The following is a 21,043-nucleotide window of genomic DNA, read 5'->3' as shown; positions in this document are numbered from 1 at the left end:
TATTGCACCAGCTGTTATATTAGTATAATGGAAAAATGTATCTTTAGCTTTGTCAACATTAAGGTCAGAACATTATGGAACATCAGTCCAATTCTTGAAGCTTTTGTTCTGACTCTGAGATTTGTTTCCACAAAGAGACAGTTCCTTTGGTTTCTGCTGTATCAGTATTTGTTCAGGAGATGCACTTTTTATTTTGATACTGTCTGTGTGCGGGGAACTTCTGAGTAAACATTCAGAGAGATCTCCCCAAAATAGCCAAAATATGAATCATTGTAAAGGATCTTCCCCCAGCCAAGCTCTGCACTCTCACTCTATTAGGAGATCCATGCAAGGGGATTTGAGGGGTAATAAACCTTAAATACCCTGCATGTGTGTGTACTCTTTGCTCTTTTTTTTTTTTTTTTTTTGAGTCTGTGCTTTGCTGTCCAGTCCAGTGGAGCCATTGATTGAAAGGGCACAGTGTGATGACACAAAGACACAAATGTGCCCATACGGGGGGAAGTCCAGCAAACATCTACTAATAATACACTTGAATTTGTACACAGATGTCCCATCTTTGGCTTTTGTCTCTTAGTGCTTTTTGGGTGTGAAAATGAAATGACGTGCACACAACTCAGGAGATCTTTGATATGCAACAGAGAAAGAGATACACAAATCTAACCTTCAACTCGGCCGGAAATCCATCAAACACATGTAGCTGCTCTGAAAATTGCCAGTTTCATCTGGAACATGATGACATTCAGGCTAAGAAATCATTTGTAAGTGTGTGTGCAGGGTGTGTGTGGTGCACAAAGAGAACACAGGATATAGAACAGAGAAAGAGAGAGAGAGAGAGAGAGAGAGAGAGAGAGAGGGAGATTTCATCTCCTCTATGCCTGCCTGTATACATATCTGCCAGAATGTAGGTCAGGCAGCTTCGTTCTCCATCAGAGCCTGGAGACGAGGTTTGGTGTGTGCGTGTCTGTGTATGTGCGTGTATGTGTGTGTGTGTGTGTGTGCCCATACCCATCACATGAATAAAGCATTCCTCCCTACCCTATTGTCCTCAAGTGTCGCATGTACGTTTTCTTTAAATAATGGGTATGATTTCTGTGAGTGTCTTTGAGAGAGGGGTTTTAAACTCCTGTCATGTACAATATGTGTCAAAGGAAATGTGACAGCAGACATTACATCTCCAAACATCCCCCATACAGAAAGGCTTTTTCATTGTCGTGTGTTAGTGCATGTTTGTGGCTGATGGAGCAGCCGGTCTTTCCTGGCTGTTTGTGGTGCATATCCTGGCTTTGATCGCACGGGTAGGCTAGCACAGGACAGACACGCTGCTTCTCAATCTTCCAGGAACACACACACACGCACACACGCTTGTGGAATCCCGTCTTTCTTTGTGACAAAAGGAAAGGATGAGATTAGCTTGTGCATGTGTGTTCTATAACTGCCTTCATGTGTGCGATTGCACAGTATTGTGTGTCTTTGTGCGTGTGTGTGTGTGTGTGTGTGTGCCTTCTCTGTGGGTGTGCCCCCATTGCAGCTGGAGGTCTATTATTCCCTCCCTGCGCCACGTCTGTCGCTGTCCTTGGTACTGAAACTAGCACACAAGCGCCTCAACTCCATGACCAGAATACCTTGCACACATTGCACACAAGCTGCGGCAGGTTGTATTTTACCCATTTCTATTGTGTTTCTTTCACACTGGCTTCTTTTGTGAAATCCCCCCCCCCCCCCCCCACATTCTGGTTTCCACACACACACACACACACACATGGGAACACACACCAGGGGAATGTGGGATGTGTCCTGATGAAGAGTCAGAGAGCTGTGATTTATCAGCCTCCACATGAAGACCTTCATCAGAGGACAGAGCCATCACTTACACCCTGATTATAATGACCAAGAGGCCACTGTGTGTATGTGTGTGTGTGTGTATGTGTGTGTTATAGACAGAATATGAACAAAAATATTGAAGTTACACCTGCATAACAAATTAACACGGATGCATTTATGGAAGTTGCCTTTTCTTTGTCATTATAAATACTGCCAAGTTTTCAAAAATAACAATCGTCAGAATAAATGGGGTACACTACAGTGGTGGTTTCTGCAATGGAATACACAATGTGACAATTCTGTATAAGACAATGCAGTCCATTGTTTCATTTGTTGCCTTGTTTGATTAGTATTCACAGTACAAGGGGATCTGACAATAAATGGATGTATTTGTGTGTGTGTGTGTGTGTGATGAAAAGCACAAATGCAACCCCCTACTGGTCCAAAGTAAAGTCCACTTAAGCATGTAACCGCCACCGCTCCTTTTACATAACACACAACAGGAAGTCTGCACACTCACTGCATGCCCACGGTTGTGTTTGTCCTGAGGGACCAATGATTGTTTTGATTGGAGCTACTTTGAGATGGGCTGTGACTGTGTGTGTGTGTGTATGTGTGTGTGTGATGGGCAGTCTGCACCCTCCCAAAAGTGGCTGTCATTTTTTTAAAAATGTGTATGCAGCATCTGTTTTCTCTCAATGTTTAATTAGCAGCATCAGAGGGAAGGGAAGAGACAGGCAGTGTTCAAGGAACATCTTTATATCCTCTCATATCTCTGTCTTCATTTATTTGTATCTAATTTGACCTTTTTTTTTGACGGAGAGGGACTACTTTTCCCACCCTCCCATTCCATTTCCTTTCCTTCTGCAACTCTGCGAAGGATGGGGAGCTGAGAAGAAAAATCATGGAGGCAGGCACGGATCATTAGCTATATTTGTCCCCACTTCCTGCAGAAGATGATAGATCTAGCTAATTACCACATGTTGCCAAAGCCTATCGCACATGACAAGCGGCCGTCTCCATGGCGGAAATCTGCATCGGCTCCGGCGTGCGCCGCATAGCTGATGCTATATGACTATTCATGAGCTGGAGTCAAAGGAGAAAAAGGAAATATCAGACGCCTCGTGTGAATTAGGATTGTTATGGGCATGATTTTAATGGTGTGTGTTCTCCATCTTCTTTATTCCTTGTAGAAAATGAATCTGGAGGAGACGTGGTGAGCATTTCCTCTCCAAGAAAAAAGCCAGGAGGTCAAGGTGGAAGCAGAGGTCTGGAAGAACTGTCTCAACCCCAAACCATTGCAGGTAGATGCAAACCCTTCTGTACACCTAAATACATTCCAATATTGTTTACATTGACACATCTTGTCATTAAAACTTATCATATAAGTTGCTACACATACTATACAATGGCAATGAGTCACATAAAAAACTGAAACCTGATTCGTCATTCATTCATTCATTTTCTACCGCTTTTCCTCACGAGGGTCGCGGGGTGCTGGAGCCTATCCCAGCTGTCTTCGGGCGAGAGGCGGGGTACACCCTGGACTGGTGGCCAGCCAATCACAGGGCACATATAGACAAACAACCATTCACACTCACATTCATACCTATGGACAATTTGGAGTCGCCAATTAACCTAGCATGTTTTTGGAATGTGGGAGGAAACCGGAGTACCCGGAGAAAACCCACGCATGCACGGGGAGAACATGCAAAGGGTGGAATTGACCCTGGTCTCCGAGCTGTGAGGTCTGCGCGCTAACCACTCATCCACCGTGCCACCCTACCCGATTCGTCATTGCATATTTAATTTGAATGTGATTACATTTGATGGAACTGCAGTGGAACCCACTTAAGACAGTCCCGGTCCACTATGTTTTTGTTGTTGTTATTATTAAAAAGTGCACGCTGAAGTCGACTTAAACATACATGGTCGACTGTGTTACTCTAGAACTTCCTACTAGCAGACAAACACCATTGCCGATCCCTGAGTTCAGAACCTTACATTATACTCCCAATGCTTTCAATATCATATGATAACCAAAGCATCTAAATAAAAATGATGCAAAAAGAGGCACTCTAAGAAGACACGGAAAAACGGTGATTGATGAAATGTAATACTGTAACCAAAACGACATGGGAAAGGAGCTAGCATATGTGGAAGGAGTACTGGACGTACAGGATGGATGATCAGGAAAAGGAAGCAGATGATAAGCTGCAAAACAAGCAATTGGAACAAAAGGTTGGCTGTTTTGCTCCATTTCCTGTTCTATGGTCATCATCACATATTCATCTTTGCCCTCACTGGTACCTTTCTGTAACATCATCGCAAGAGGAAAAAGAGGTGAGAGAAGGTCTTGGTTTTGCGAGTCTCACTCAAGTTTCAAGTAAAAATGTGCATGTCCAATTCAAGTCTCAAGTCAGGTCGAGTCAAGTCCCGAGTCATAGGTTTGAAATTTAGATTTTTTTGTAGTCATCAGACTAAAGTCCAAGTCAAGTTGCAATGCTTTCGAGCCTTTTTTCATAAAAATTAAGTCACGTGACTCGAGTCCACACCTCTAGGAGGGATCCAAAAAGCTAAAGAAAAAGTACGGTTAATCACTCTTGTAGAGTTAATCCTTTACATGTCTTTTTGTGTGACTTTAAAGACATCACATGTTGTACTGTACAACCTCAGGAATAATTCCACTTTTAATGTTGCATCTATGAAGCTCAATTTCAATGTGCAAGTCAATTGTATAGCAATACAATAATCCCTTCATAGAGCATAGAAATCCTGTTTACGACCTTCAAATTAAGGTTTTAACATTATTAGAGCCCTCTGGACATATACTAACAACCCCCTAGTCACCTTTACACTTGTATTACATAATGTAGAAGACATAATAAGACTTGTACTTGTGTGTGTTGCTATAAATGTGTTCCTTGAGGGTGCAGAGTGAGTGGCGGACAGGAAGTAGTGTGAAATAATTTTTTAATTTTATGCTTGAAACTGCCTAATTAGGCTACATATATATAATATATTAGCTGAACAATGCATATGTTTTGACTAACAATTGTCGTATTCTAGAAACAGCATGATTCATGAATTTATATATTTTGATATAATTGTGGTTGAGTGAAGCCACAAATTTGAACCAGAAAATGTCGAGGAACGATTGTATATGACAAGCACAGATGTTATTACCACATAATGAGTTGGTCTGATGACATTCTGATTGCAGCTCTACGTGTTCAAAAAAAAAAAAAAGACTTCACACGCCAAGACCGTTTTTTTCCTCACCAGATTTCTGTCTCCATCTTCCTTAGTCGTTCTCTTCACTCTGGCCGTTCACTCTCTCTCAGTGCCCACTCAGACGTGCAGATCTCCACAGCCTTTCACACTAATTCAGATGCACTTAGCATTGGGTTGGCACACGTTTTCTGTCACTAGATGATGCATGGCGTGGCTATTTGCAGAGAAATTCGATAATGCCGGTGCAGGTTTGGTGGCTCTGTAGTGCTGCACTGGATGGAATACCAATGTGTGAGAGTGAATGACTTTGTGTGTGTGAGGGTGGGGTTGGTTGCCATATGTGTAAAACACATTCTTCCAAAAGTTGAAGGTGAAACAAAGAGAAACTGATAACTGTGTGACATGTTTTGACGGATGCTTTCTCATCCCATCCCCCATCATTACCAAAATTCAAAGCACACTCAACCACGTAAACAGGATGTCAGTGCTGTATTTGAGTCTGTTTCCTTACCATTTTTCAGAGATAATAATATTGTTATTGTTTTTTGTTATCAAATTATTATTTTTAGTTAGATTCTTACCTAACTAATTTTGCTGCCGTATTATATTGGTTGTTTTTTTGTTGTTGCCATGTGCTCTACTTTCAAATGAAGCTTCACTAAGAAAAGGTAGTCCTTGGTTTACAAACCGCTTCCTAAATTAGAATGTAAATCAAGTTTTGGTCTAATTCGGATAGTATACCTAAATTATATCTAAATGAATGAACACTTAAGTTAGTCACATACCACATACAGAACAAAATAAATAACAAAAAGATAAATACAAGAATTAAATGATGCAGTTATAACAGAACATTTCCTATACCTTTATTCTTGTAGTTTACTGGGAGTAGAAAAGGCAAGGGAATTAATAAAACAATCTTTTATCACTCTCCTAAATCAACATAATGTTGATGATGATTTTGGTATTCTAGCCTCTATAATAAGACCACTGCTTGATTATAACTTTCAAAACACGCTTTCATAGCAGCAGATCCTTTAACATGTTCAAGGAAATTATCTCTGTTCTTAACGATAACTGCAATAGACGATCAATAAAACATCGCCATTTTATGATGTTCATTTTCACTTCCATGGTGATGACTTTTCTTTCCTTATGCTTTGTAAGATCACATTTTCAACTATTGTTGAAACTATAAGTTTGTATGTAACCCACGAAACATCATGAAATGGTATTCTGTATCTTGAGGACCACATTCAGATATTGGTAAAAAACTGAATTGGTGAAAATACACAGAATTTGACCAAAAATGTAAATCAAAAATTCCAAAATATATATTTTTTGTTAATGAAAATGTCCATTTGGATATATAAAAAAAATCAAACACAAGTATAAATGTGACATTTTTATACCAACAATTAAACCTTTATTTCCAGATGTGAGGCATTTGAAAAACATACTTCCTCATAAAAATATGTGCTTTCTACATTTCTTTAATCAGAATAATTGAGCCTGGAATCAAAGAGATGTACAGAATTTTGTGTTAATTTTGCATCACTCGATCAAGCGATTAAAAAAAAAAAAACAAAACGGCATATATAGGCTTCTCCAACGTGTTGAGCTGGGCTGCCAAGCATGCTTCCAGGCTCCAAATCTCATGAGGAGGTTTAAGGAAGGCAACCAGGAGTCGACAAGGCTTCCACTGCTGACGTGATTGTTGTGCTGTTTTATTTAGATAATGCATTTGCTCACTGTTGACGCTGTGCTCACTCTTGGCGCAAGCTGTGTTTGAAACCGCATCCTGCGAGTGTTTTGGATAATTTCAGCACGTTTGTTCACTCACAACTCTAGGATTTTAAACTTACAGAAACCACATAAACCGGCCGTTTTTTTGGTTGGATTTTTCAATACACTCTAAAAAAAATCTATTTTAAAAATAAACAAAACCAACAACAACAGTAAAGATTTTTTAATTTTACAAAAGAAACATTGTAATATTATAAGGAAAAACATTTTAATTTTACTAGCATAAAGCTGTAATATTAAAGAAATTTTAAGTAACATTTTGAGAAAAAACATTTTAAAAATCAAAATAAAATCATAATTACGAGACAAAAATTTTGAAGAAGAAAAAAACAGCAGTAATTTAAAAAAAACAGCTGAATTTTTTGATAATGTACAAATATTAATTTAATAAAAGGGGTATTCTAACAATCAAAACACATTTTTTACAAGAGAAAACTTGAAAATTATTATGGGAATAATGTCATAATATAAAAAAAAATTAAATGAAAAATTTAAATATTTGGAAAATAAAAAACTGGAAGAAAAAACGGAGCAAATACAAAGTTCATACTAATAACCTACAATATATCACAAAGCTGGAATCCATTTTTTCCAGATGTAACATTTGAGCATATCTAAATGTGTTGGTGTACAAAATATTAAAGAGGCCCCTGCATTCTTTCATTTTTCAGTATGTGGCCCTTGACACCTAACGATAATTAGTATAATTATAATTAGTTACAAAAGCACAGTGATTGTTATAAAGGGTTGACATTATGGGCAGTCTTTGCAAAGCCTCAGCAATAATTACATCAATATTTTTTTTTTAAATCTTAAGGAAATGTCATCCTGCTGTAGGGAAGTTATGTTCTGTGCTCTAAGCGGCTCACCAGCAGAAAGTTTTCCCAATGTCACCGTCCTAACTTTTCTACATGTAGGCTGCACAGTATGGAAGAGTTTTCTGACTGGGCAGTTGCTCATCATCATCTGTCATTTGTCCAGCGACATATTTATCCTCTCATCCTCCAACCCAAAAAAGACTTGAGGTCATTCCGTCCCAACTTACCTGCTAATATTTACAAGGTATCCTTGCCTTTCATCATTTTATTTTCCTCCCGTTGAAACATTTATGGGCATTCATAAAGAAACAGACCATTAAGATTGAAGGGCTCGACAGTGGCCTAAGTGTAGTATTAATAAATCATGTTTAATAAAAGAGACATCCAAACAGGGTCGTGGCCCCTGTTATCTTCTAAACCCAGCCGGCATGAATATTTAGGAACATCTAAAAATATGAGTTCAGAGGTGTTCAGACCCTTAAACAATTTATGTGTTGTTGGGAAGTGGGGGAGACCTTCATACTGCAGCACAAATCGCCAAACATACTTGGCATAGAGCTGGGAATCAATCATACAGGATATCTTGACATGCATGTGAAAGGACAGTACCAGTTAAATGTTAGGGTGCACTTTCTTGGGCTTTTGAAGGTAAAGGCATGCTAACTTTTGATTGGGTCTAGAGTGAATACAAAGTTGGATGTGCGATAAATAAAGACGAAGACGCTGATCATAACAAGCCAATGGAAGCCTATGAATGGATGAGTACCTATTAATAGATGCTCAAATGATTGATTGTTATGAATGAATGTACATGTTTACAATAGTTTACATACCTAAACAGTATGTACATATACATATACATGAGGGTTAGTCATTATAATTATTTCCAAATGTAATAATTAAACTCAAAATAATGTCTTACAAATAAATGTATCTTATTTTTATTATTATCATGAGCTATTATAAGTGAAAAAGCAGCAAGAAAAGGGTATTATACAGTACTTTGTAGCTGCTTGATGACTCTGCTTCATTGGTCACAATAACCCTAATATGATCCTAAAGCTGACGATCATAATGCTGCTGTTAACAAACTTTGAGACAAGTTTTCATGGTCATTGTTGTGTGTGAGTGACAGGAAGAAAAGCTGTATCTTGCTTGTTGGATGCCACCTGGATGTCCATTTTTGGATTCTTTATTGCATTTTTATTTCTTTATTTTTTTTTTAAATAACTACAGTAAAAAGGAAGGAAAAATCAGCAGTAATTTTATATGAATTTAGCCAAAATATTAAGAGAAAAAAAGTTGTAATCTAATGAGATAAAAGTTGCAATTTTAGTCAAATACATTTTTTATGTTGTGTGGAAAAATAAGTTGAAATATTGAAGAAAAAAATATTTTGTTAAAGTCATTATCTTATCAGAAACTCAAAAATAAACTTGTAATTTGGGGGAAATTATGGAATTACAGTCAAAATATTATGAATATTAAGTCATAGTATGGTGAGGAAAAAATCCTGAATATTATTTAAGAAGAGAGTTGACAGTTTTAAATTAATTAATAAGAAAATAACAGCAACAATGGGGATAAAAAGCATAAAGACCCAAGTTCTTAGGAAGCCCCTTTTTTATTGTTGAGTTGAATGTTTCTATTTTCTGTTTTTGGACGACTGCAGCCAAATCATGTTATTGATGACATTTACAAAAATGTATAATGTGATTTAAGATGACAAAACCCAGATGTTTTCAGTCACACCCACCCCATCCCATCCTGGACAAACGTACGAGAGCGCTGTGAATCGGAAAGAACGTGTATCTAAATGAAAGCTAATTTAGTGATGCTGTCTGCAGTCGGTGCTTAACAGCTTGTTTGTGCCTTCTCTGCAGATGGAGGTGGATGCAGACGATAAGCGCCATCGCACACGCTCCAAAGGTATCCGCACTGATACACACAGCCATTCAGGGTGACCTTCACTCCCCCAACAGCCAAACACACTGGCACATATAGATTTTACACACACCGCCGCACTTCTCGCAGACTGTCACACTTCAGTTGCTTGTGTCACTGTGCATCCACACCTCCTTTTTTTTCCATCTAGACCACACAAACACACTTTAAATCTGTGTTACACATCAAATACTGTCAAAACATGCACAAAACAATACATAGTCCAAAGGGAAATTGTCCAACTAACAGCATACTCAATTACTGCAACTACCCATGTGACTTTGGTACGCTTACAGAGGAAAAATTAGAATTAGAGGACTTTTTGATGCATTCTTTATGTCCCCTCACTTTAAAAAAAGAGGGTGTCAAACATCTTTGACAGACTGAGAAATAAAGAACTGACCCTTGTTCTAACACCAACTAAATCAAGCGCTAAATCGGTGGCGGTGGCGATCACATGACCCCTGGTTGAGCCCCAGCTCGTCAGTCAAAGGAGACCAGAAACGGTTCCAAGACTATCTGTGTGTCCAGAATGATGTATTTTAAACACTTCATCCCCATCCTTTAATTTATGTTAATTGTTGATTATTATTTACTACAAACCAGAAAAAGTCACTTATTGTTTTTTTTAACCAAATGTATTCAATCACTCATTTTTTTTCCCAAAGTGTAGTTTTCAGGAGACAAACATGTTTTTGTGTTTTTAGCTTGATCTCCTGTGTGAGATATAGCTGCTGTTATCTACATGGACCCTTTTATGACTTTGTTTTGTTTAGTAGTATGTCAACTTTATATTCAACTCTTGGGATCTGTTTTATATTGTACATAAGTACAATATTCTCCTATTATTCATTGTTTACAACTCTTATGGATGTGCCAACAGCAAGCTAGAGAGCTAACCATTTAACATTGAATTTTTTTTCTTCTAAACCTAAGCCAAAAATCTACCACTTCCACACTGACTAGAAGGATAACTTTCTTCACTCTATTATGTTGTACATGCCATGGCTGCCTGCTGTGTTAAAGTAATATAATGCAACTTTATGTTTTTGCGTCCATGTTGTGTGTCTCTACTGCCACCTAGTGACTGCAGTACTGCCTATTTACTTGTATTTCAATATGTTTTGAGTAACAGACTGTAGTCTACCACGAAACTGTGATCATTTATTAATTAATGCATTTCTGAATAAACACAAGATAGCGAGAGAGCAATAATACAATAATACCACCACAATATTTCAATACCACAATAGTTGATCCCAATGGCGGAAAACTGTTTATAAAAATGCGTATTTTTGACACATGGCCCTCCCCCCTGAAACCCTCCTGTTATTTTGACATGAAGTTCTCCTCTGTTATAACACTACATTCAGTTCCCAAACCTTCCCGTTTTCTCTTTAATTGCCATTGGTCACTCACAACAAAAAAACAGGTTTGAGACCTAAATATGCCTCACATAGTAGTTTTGTTATAAAATATATAATTATGAAGGTTCTGCAAATGTTAACCTAGCTAGTGCTTCAGTAGCCAAACAAACGTTTCTGTCTCACAACAGACAACGGTGCATTCAATGACTGCCAAACAGAGTCCCACATTTAAACATTTGACGAAAAACCATTATTAGTGAACCATGAACACATTTATATTTAAAATGTGTGGGCTTTTGTCCATTTTACCCATACAAATATATGTTATTACCAACTCATTGTGATTGAGATGAGAAAAAGGTAAATTTTGGTTGAAAAAAAACATTGCATTTGTGCAAGGATCTAGTGTATGTGCAAAGAAAAAAAAAGTTCAAAAAGTGCTTGCTTTGGTTGGTATATTAGAAAATATGCACAAACTATTTTGGATATGCGCACACAAATATTTTCACCAACATGAATTTGGTTCATTGCATTACATAGGCAAAAGGTCCCATTGATTCAATATTCAGCAGGTTTCTGTTTTATATTTTATAGGAAAGAGATCAGACATCTTTTCTTCCTTCTTAACCAATGTTTCTCTTTCACCCTCTCAGTGCCCGTGGATCCAGCATTAACAGAGCTATTCAGGTCAGTTGAATTTCAAAAGTATTTCCACTCCATGCTTGACACAGACACTCGTACAAGCCACCACACAGTAAGAAACCTGCACTCACATCCACAGCTCAGCATGTTGTGTTCATGCTGAGCTGAAAACACTCAGACATCTTGTTCAACCAGGCTCTACGCCAACTCTCTAATCGTTGTTTTATCACCAAATATACAAGAAACTCTCTTTTTAGTAGCAAATCATAAAGGGAAATGTTTGAATAGTTTTGCACCTTGGGCTTTTTAATTGTCACAAAAGATGAACAACAAAAATGGAAAAAGTCTGACTTCCATCTCGTTACTACAATTGCACCGTATGAAATATTTAGCAAGAGGGTTTTCTCCACTTTTAATGTTCCAAATAGACAACCTAAATTATTCACTTTTTGTCTCATCTACTTGATAATGTTAAAAGTGATAGCCAATTATCAATTCATTAGCCATGCAGCACAACTCCTTCTCCCTATTGACGCCCACAGCCTTAAAGATCTTGTTGAGTGGGTGGAAGGTGGAACATATTCATTCTTTCATATTCATTTGCCATTTCAAGATTTTATTTGGAACTGAAAAAGTTTTTCTCTCATTACAGACACGGTTCTTTGTTAAACATTGTGGACTGCATTGTAGTTTTTTACAGAATACAGTGGAACCTTGGTTAAAGTCATTAATGCGTTCCAGAAGGTCCGTCTCAGACCGAACCATACTTTAACCAAATAATTTTTTCCAATTAGCAATAAAACATAATCTGTAATAAGGAGACTTGTGTGTGTGTGTGTGTTAGCAAAGAACCACAGAGTCAACCGCTCATGATATCATAGACGGGCGACAAAGCTGACCCCTGGTTTATGTTTCCATGTACGTAAGATCACAGTTAGGCTTACCCAGTATACTAATAACATGAGACACATGTCATATTGTGCACTACACGGGAAATGCATGCAAACTGAGGCAAAAAAAAATATGTAAACCAAAAAATATGCTAATCAGGGCATACGCTAACTGAGGTTCTATCTGCCTAGCTTTTGGTTTTTGTACTTCAAATGTGAATTTTTACCACAGTGACATTTTGTTTTTAAAACAAACAATACAGTTAGTTTGGAGCTCTTTTTTGTCCCATGGGGGAAAGCACAAACTGAACAACTATACTATCTTGGAGTCATGATACTAATTATGTCTTGTCCTCAAAACACTATTTGTGTTGTTTAATGAACATGAACACATAGTGTTTATTACAAAGGTTGTTGTGTTGCGAAATCGCAAAGACGGGAAACGTCTGCAACATGTATTGGAATTTGTGAAACGATCGCATTCTTGACACAATCCTGCATCTGGGTCTCCACGCACCTCGGTCTACCCGACTGTCCCTGCTGCCCTATGGTGACCCAAAGGCAGACAGCCAATGTGTCCTTGGCCCCTATCCACCCGAGCTCTTCTGAACTCCAGGGCAACACTCCGACTAAAACTGCCAGGTGTTACACCTGGAAAAATGTCCAGCGATACTCCACAGAGAATGATGGCAGGTTCAAGGGCTTCTTGCAGCCCAGAAAGCTGGCTAAAAACAGTGCCAGACAGGGCGGTGAAACGGTGGACACATTAAATAATGTATACATGCAGACTGATTTGGTGCGCATGTTATGTTTGACACTGAAGATAAGCTCCCATCTTGTTTTCAGCTATTGTATGTATTCATGCAGTCGGAGCAAAATATTACACACATATGTATGTGGCCGTAGCTTGTACTTGCTCCTCGTCTGCTCAAGTGACAACAACTGCCTCTATGCAGCACAAGGAGAGTTCCTTGCTGTTCTTTTGTTTACTTCCTGTTCTGTACAGTACTTCCTGCAGTGGCTATTGTCTCATTAATGTAGTACAATAACTCATAGGGTTGTTCTTATTGTGCTTGTGTGTGCTGCTGTAAATGTGTTCCAGTGCGAGGAAAACTTAGTGAGGGGGCGGACAGACAGTGACTTCGGGAGTTCAGAGTTGTGTTTAAGGTTGGTGTGGAGATCGGGAAGATGATTGGGAAGACCTGGATTCGGTTCTCTGTTTGGCATCTCTGTGTGAAGTTTGCATGTTCTCCCAGTGTGTGTGTGTGGGGGGGGGGTTCTCCGGGTTCTCCGGGTACTCCGGGTACTCCGGGTACTCCGGGTACTCCGGTTTCCTCCCACATTCCAAAAACATGCTAGGTTAATTGGCAACTCCAAATTGTCCATATGTATGAATGTGAGTGTGAATGGTTGTTTGTCTATATGTGCCCTGTGATTGGCTGGCGACCAGTCCAGGGTGTACCCCGCCTCTCGCCTGAAGACAGCCTGAAGACCTTTCGCTCAGACTTTTGACTTTTTTTTTTAGGAATATCACATTTCAACATATTGAACCAAATAAAAGAAAGACTGATATGAATTATACATTCAGATTTCTGACCACAAAGCCCTTTAGTGCTCATATTGGAACTGTAATCACGACCATGTGTTGCACTGTATATGTTTTGAAGTCTAATTTGAAATATTTAGTGTTTGTAAATAGTACATTGCATGCTACACAGTTAGAACAGCGAGTGAGTGTTCAGAAACACAAATCCTACACAATGCCCTCTTCCTCACCTACTTGCCATTAAAATGTACCCGCCGATTAAAGGGCTTAAGAGAGCCTTTGTCACAGTTTATTTGCTTATGTTCCACATAGTGCAGCACAGTCTCTCGGGAGAAAGAGGCATGCAGCCCACAGGGTGTGTGTACTGTAGTTTATTAATGTTAGTCACTCAGCCCACGAATCCACACTAGTTGCCATAGCGGGTCAGTTAGTCAAAGAATTAACATGTTGTATGTATTATTTTTATAGTCTCCCTTATATTAATCATTAATTACACAGTATAAGGAATAATCTGCGGTGGAGCTCCAAACTGTTTATTTCAGTGTCCTCTACTTGTCTTTGCAAGTTCTTTCCACCCCGACAATGTGTGAATTTTATTTGTCCTTGACTATGTGTTAGGAGGCTGCAGCAAAGATAAGGTTCCTGCCTATTTATATCAATAAATAATATTGCACCTGGAAGATTACTACTGTGTTGCCTTTAGCTGATACCCATAGATAGTATAGGTGGACTCTCCCTCCTCTCGCTTCCCTTCGCGCCATCCCCTGCACTCTACCTCCATTGCCATTTCAGTGGCTCCTCCCTCACTGATCCTTCTTGCTCACTCTTCTGCTGCCTGCAGATAGTAATTAATCAGGGGATCAATATGAGGCCTATCTCGAGGCTGAGGCGTCTATAATGTCGATAATGTGGCTCGATGGCCCCTCTCTCCCGAGAGCTGATAGTCCTCAGGACGAACACATTTGACTTTCGGTAGAGCAGCCTGGCTTGGGTCATAAAGATTGCTGCTTATGGCTTTTAGGATGTTTACATATGTAGACTGTGTTCATATGTTGCATACACTAACATAGAATTGAGTGGGAATATGACCATAGTATGCTTGTACTCATGGCAGATGAAAAGGGATTGTGTTAAAATGTATTGAGATCACTTACAATAAATCACATTACATTGTAACCTCAGTTTTTGTTTGATTTTGTTTGGTTTTTGTATGATTTGGAAAATTATTAGTGCTCAAACGAAGCATTCACATGATTTGTAGAACAATGGTTCCAAAACTGGCTGCAAGGCGGGCGAGTGGTTACAGCGAGGAGACACAAGTTCAATTCCACCCTTACGCTGTATTACGGTCTTTACGCTTTCATTAAGCTTTGTTACGCTTTGCCGCCGCTTTGCTCGCCGATTTAATTCGCCATCGATTCGGCGTTGGTGTGAACGTAGCATTAAGATTATGGTTGTGACAATATATCTATATGTCAAGTTGAAAAGTTACTATAGCTCTAAATATGCAATATATATATATATATAGAAAGTCTTCAATGGGTTTTCTCTGATCTAACTAGGAAAATATTCCATTTGTAAACAAGGAATCCTACTTCACATAAATTCACTTATCGCGGCCGGGTGTGGAACCAATTCATTGTGATAAATGAGGGACGACTGTATAGAGAAATGTGGTTGGCTTATTTTGCTGAAAATAGTTGATATTAGGCACGCAAAAGGATACATTTTTGCATTATCACCACAGTTTGCTTAATTGTAATAATACATTGTATTTGTATTGCACTTTCCTATTATATTATGCTGACTGCGGAATAACATCAACAATGTTTTTTAAGTAGCCCTGAAATGATGTTGTCTTTGATTGGCGGGGTGTTGTACTTCTTTCGGATATCCTACCAAAGGCTCGTTAGAAAGGGCTAGAAGGCTAAGTGGACGAAAACCACGCCAGCATAATGTCGCTTAAAGCAGCTGAATGAGAGCTTGTGGGGGTCGGGTGGCGATGGGGGGGGTTGAGTGTCTGGCAGTTGACAACAGCCAGCAGACACTGGAGGTGAAAGTATCTCTTCCCATTCAGAGGTCCAATTACATGGTTGAATCTCTTATATGAAAGAAAAAAAAATAAAGATAGTTTCAACTGATACCCCATCCGAATAAACCCCCGTCAAGGCTTTCAAACTCAGAGTGCAGAGAGGACGAGAGGAGGGGGGGGCTCGACTGATCAGAGCACACATTCCCCTCCACGTCTCTTTGGTCATTTGCATATTTACAGTCTGCCATGCTAATCACGTTCATTGGGGTGTATAACGACAGTGCATGAGCTCATCAGGGGAGGACTGCATTTGTGTTCGATGCAGCAGGAAGAAAATTCCTTCCGAACGCTTCCACCCCACACACGGCACCCCTCTTTTTTGAAAGAAATGGTTTCTCCTTTGCTAATCCAATTTCAAAAGACAAAAAGAGCCATCTTATGTAACTGGGACAGCTTTTGCTAATTATGGTGTTAATGCATGGAGGAGAATTCCCCTGATTTGGAACAAAGACCAAGATTTGTGAAGATATTTTTGTGTTAGATGTTACCTGTTTGAGCAAGTGCACTTCTGGCTGTATCACATTCAAACAAAGCACAGGATCTATCACTGGCGGCTGCTTTGAATCTCTGTTTTGACTGGCTCAATGGCCAACGGAATCTGCAGATAAATATGCCGACTGTTATCACAGCTTGCAATTTCATTAAAAGACCGACTGACGAAGTTTATGATTGTTGATTGACATTGTCATGAGGTTATTCATTTGATTGTTTATTATTGTGGTTCTAGTTTGCACTGTATAACCGCACTCAGTCAGTGATGTCAATACAGTTTGCTCATCAAGAGAATAATTAATTTTTATAAAAAATAAAGTTTTCATCTAAGTATATAGTCATATTCATTCTTTCATTCAGCAGAACATAAAATATATTTATTTGACTTGCTGCTTTCCAGCTGGATTTTCCTCTCTATGAATAGGGGTGCTCATTACCTCAATCGCAAGCTACTGGTAGATCGCCAAGGTAGCTTGGGTTCATCGCGTAAACGTCATATTGTAGATGTCATGTGACATCAGTCAGCTGACATTAAGCTCCCCTATCCTGAGTCACTCTTGCTTCCCCGTAGTGTAGAGATGCAATTTATCGTTATTATTCTGATTATGGATGAACTAACAAACTTGATCAGATCACTTGTAGCAGTTAGTTATGTGGGGAAAAAAGGCTTTGAGGGTTTTGCTCCATGTCATGAATTCCACTACAGAAATTAGTGTTTCTACACTTTTGTTTTTTAAACTATTATTGCATGAAGAATTGGAAAATGTGTCCATTGTTGAAACATTTTTAATATGTTGGTCTTGACTTCGGGTGCGTTGACTTTTGCATAATAATTTTAATTTCTTGTACATCTGTATTGTTGATAGCAAATGCTAATTGTATGTAACAATGAATGCTATATAGTTATTACTCTGCAAAATTATATTATTGGCAACATGCTGACAAACAGAAACTGGCGTCACCTAACTGAGGGCACTCTGAGCCTATCCCAGCTGTCTTCCGGTGAGAGGCGGGGTACACCCTGGACTGGTCGCCAGCCAATCACAGGGCACATATAGACAAACAACCATTCACACTCACATTCATACCTATGGACAATTTGGAGTCGCCAATTAACCTAGCATGTTTTTGGAATGTGGGAGGAAACCGGAGTGCCCGGAGAAAACCGACACATGCATTGAACATATAAACGAGCGGGGGAATCAAACCCGGTTTCTTAGCTGTGTGGCATGTGCACCACTGTGCCGCGGACAATATTACGAAAATGTACAGCACTGCTTAGAGCTTTGTCTTAGGAACTGCCTTTCTTTTGTAAAAACAATAACAAATGTTCTTGCATGGGTTGCAAGTGGTCATAATGTCATTGGACACCAATGTTATGTGAATGTCTGAAATGCGGCTTGTAGAGGTAAACCTCCAAAGAAGAAAAAAAAAATCCCATGGAAATGCAGCTTTTCATAATTGCAGCCTAATCGCTAAGATTTTCTTGTCAGTCCCGGTGTGTGCTGTGAGAACAGCTAAGTATGGAGGATAACAGCAAAGCCCCCCCCTCCACACCCATTTTTCCCCCTGTCAGATTCGTGCTTTCACACAAAAGACACAAGGTTGTCCTCTACCGCAGACCGGCCGAGAGAGGCAGTGGCGCAGCCGGGCTTTAATTGCCGGTGTCAGGACTGAAACATGGTCGAACAGGAAATAATCAAGTTAATGAAACATTTTAATTATTCAACATAATTGTGGAATGTGATGAACGTGTAGGTGAATCCCTAGTCTGGCTGTTAATACAAGTGTCTCTTCCAACACACACACACACACACACACACATTAATGTACCCTCACTCCTCTCTTTTTCATTCCTATTGTTTCACCATTGAGAAACACCTGCTTTCCCTCATCTGTATTGCGCACACAACGGGAGAGATCATCCTGAGCTATAATTACTTGCTCCTGTCTGCTCTGGGTCGCAGCTCAATGCCACCCACCTCTGCACCCCTCCGCCAAGCCTGCATGCCCGCTGGCCTGAGCCCCCACGGCCATTCCACATCACTGCAGGGTTTGCTGGCGTATCGATCCGAGCAGGAGCAGGAGAATACAAGAGTGAAGGTCTTTTCTCGCATTCTCCCCTTGCACGTGCGCCAGCTAATATGTATCACATGCATGTGCACGCACACGTTGGCCCACAGCGCACACCAGATAATTAAAGGCAAATAAAACAAACATTGTGAGCAGCTCATTAGAGCCCCCGAGACTCCTTCTGCTTTTGGTGTGCCCTTTTTTTCTTTCTTTCTCGTGTGTGTGTTCGTCTTGGTATTACTGCTGCCTTCTTTCTATTACTTCCTCCCTTTCTCTTTCCTTCCTCCCTTCCTTCCTTCATATTTTCCTTTTTTGTCGCTACCCCTCCCGTCTCTGTCGTCTGTCTCCGGTGCTTATTCCCCCTTCAGATGGTGCTGCTCTCATTTGCATACTTATCAAAGTGTTTGGACTATCCAACAGAAGCTGTAGGAAGGTGGGGTCGTTAATATGTTAATTAGCCTCCTCCATTTTCTCCTGTCGGTTTTAGACACCGACTTTACCGCCACCCTGTTTCCTCCGCCGCCTTGCTCTCCTTTCTTTTGCTCACAATACTGTAGAGGCGCCGCAGAACTAGAATCCCTCTTGGCATACAGTGCTCTGTTCTTCCCAACCTTTAGCACAAAACTGTGCTAATCCACCCAAACCCTCCTGCTATCTTTACTATGTTGTCGTTGGATTTTTGTATCAACATTTGCAATAAAAAGTGACTCCCCTCCCCTTCTCTCTTTAATTGACATTCCTTGCAACACAATCCAGGTTTAAGCCCTACAGATGCCTCGCACGCTTAAAATGCATTTAAAGTATAAAATGTAATGCTGCTCACCACTATGAATGATAATGTAAGATTATCATTGATGCCAACAATTATGGTGCCTTCAAGGACCGCCAAATAAAGTGCCAAATCTCAAATATGCAGGAAATAAAAAATAAAAAACTAAAGTCAATAGTGTAAAATCCATCCATCAAGGGTCACAGGCATGCTGGAGCCTATCCCAGCTGTTTTCAGACAAGAGGCGGGGTACTCCCTGGACTGGTGGCCAGCCAAAAAAACCATTCACACTCACATTCATACCTATGGACAATTTGGAGTCGCCAATTAACCTAGCATGTTTTTGGAATGTGGGAGGAAACCAAAGTACCCGGAGAAAACCCACGCATGCACGGGGAGAACATGCATATCGAACCCAGGTCTCCTAGCTGTGTGGCCTGCGCGCGAACCACTCACCACTGTGCAGCATTGTGTAGAATAAATACCAAAAAAAGCATTAACTATTTTTTCCCATTCAAATCTACAGATCTATAAACGCAGAAACGCATCACACTTGTATGCGATACTGATACTACGCTTGGTATCTCTACTAGTATTTACCCCCCACCCCCTCAAATAATCTGACATTCCACATATTACACACAAGAAAGAGAATTTACATTTCTAATCAAAGACGAGGTTTATCTTATATGCTTACATGCTGTCCCTGTCACCATGGCAACAACAACTTTCCCTTCATGTAAAGGTTGCACCTAGTAAGTCATCCAAGGAAAGGGGACACCTTATTAATTCAGACTTATCTGTTGATTGACCAAAGGCTAGCAGGTCATTCATGTGTCTGTTCTAACAAGGGCTTGGTTGGCATTGCATTGCAGATTAGTGCATATAAGCGATTTAGTGGGCGCCTGTCTGCAAGCAGCTGTCACTGATGTTAATTAGAAACGGCGAGGGAAGTTCGAAGCAAATGTTGGCGTAAGGCATCTCGGGAATTGATGTCCTTGATCAAGCTTTTTTTGTGGTTTGCTGTTTAAACTTTAGTACATGAGCGTCTCGGCAGTCTCCTGTCTGGTTCTGCCAAAATACACAAATGTTCTCCCACTGATTGTGTGGATTTCGTGTATTCCTGTTTCCTCACACAGAATGTTTTTTTGCTAATTAGATCAGCATATCAGCTGGTGTAGGCTCCAACGTCCGGGTGACCACAGCATTAATATAAAACGCTATGCAAAATGTAACCAAGGACATTACAGTTATTGTTTAACCGACAGTACCAAGACAGAATCTTAATGATAGGATTATGATGAAGTCCAAATTCTAAAAGTCATTAAAATCAATAGTGTGATTGTTTCTTTGTCTATATGTGCTCTGCAATTGGCTGGCAACCAGTCTAGTATGTACCTCACCACTCTCCCATAAATCAGCTGGAATAGGCTCCAGCATAACTCACCACTCCAGTGAAAACAAGCGGCATATAAAATGGACGGATGGATTAAAATCAATATTCATTTGTAATGGATGCCAGCTGGTGTGGCTGTGCTATAGTAAGTTG

At 39.7% G+C, this 21,043-nt stretch overlaps 1 protein-coding gene across 3 annotated transcripts in view; it reads left to right on the top strand.

Annotated features, from left to right (window-relative positions):
• myt1lb (myelin transcription factor 1-like, b) overlaps nucleotides 1–21,043 on the top strand; it is a 134,476-nt gene that overhangs the window by 35,784 nt on the left and 77,649 nt on the right. For all 3 annotated transcript variants that reach the window (XM_078796006.1, XM_078796004.1, XM_078796005.1), the window contains exons 2-4: nucleotides 3,015–3,125; nucleotides 9,563–9,608; nucleotides 11,644–11,677. In XM_078796006.1, coding sequence (XP_078652132.1) covers nucleotides 9,563–9,608; nucleotides 11,644–11,677 — 80 coding nt within the window. In that variant the 5' untranslated portion in view covers nucleotides 3,015–3,125. The remainder of the gene's footprint in view (nucleotides 1–3,014; nucleotides 3,126–9,562; nucleotides 9,609–11,643; nucleotides 11,678–21,043) is intronic.

The sequence above is a fragment of the Doryrhamphus excisus genome, linkage group LG14, assembly GCF_037039965.1.
Source record: "Doryrhamphus excisus strain RoL-2023G ecotype Guam linkage group LG14, RoL_Dexc_Guam_v1.1, whole genome shotgun sequence".
NCBI lineage: Eukaryota > Metazoa > Chordata > Actinopteri > Syngnathiformes > Syngnathidae > Doryrhamphus > Doryrhamphus excisus.
The sequence above is the reverse complement of the archived record's forward strand: the minus strand, read 5'-3'. Positions and strand labels throughout refer to the sequence as shown.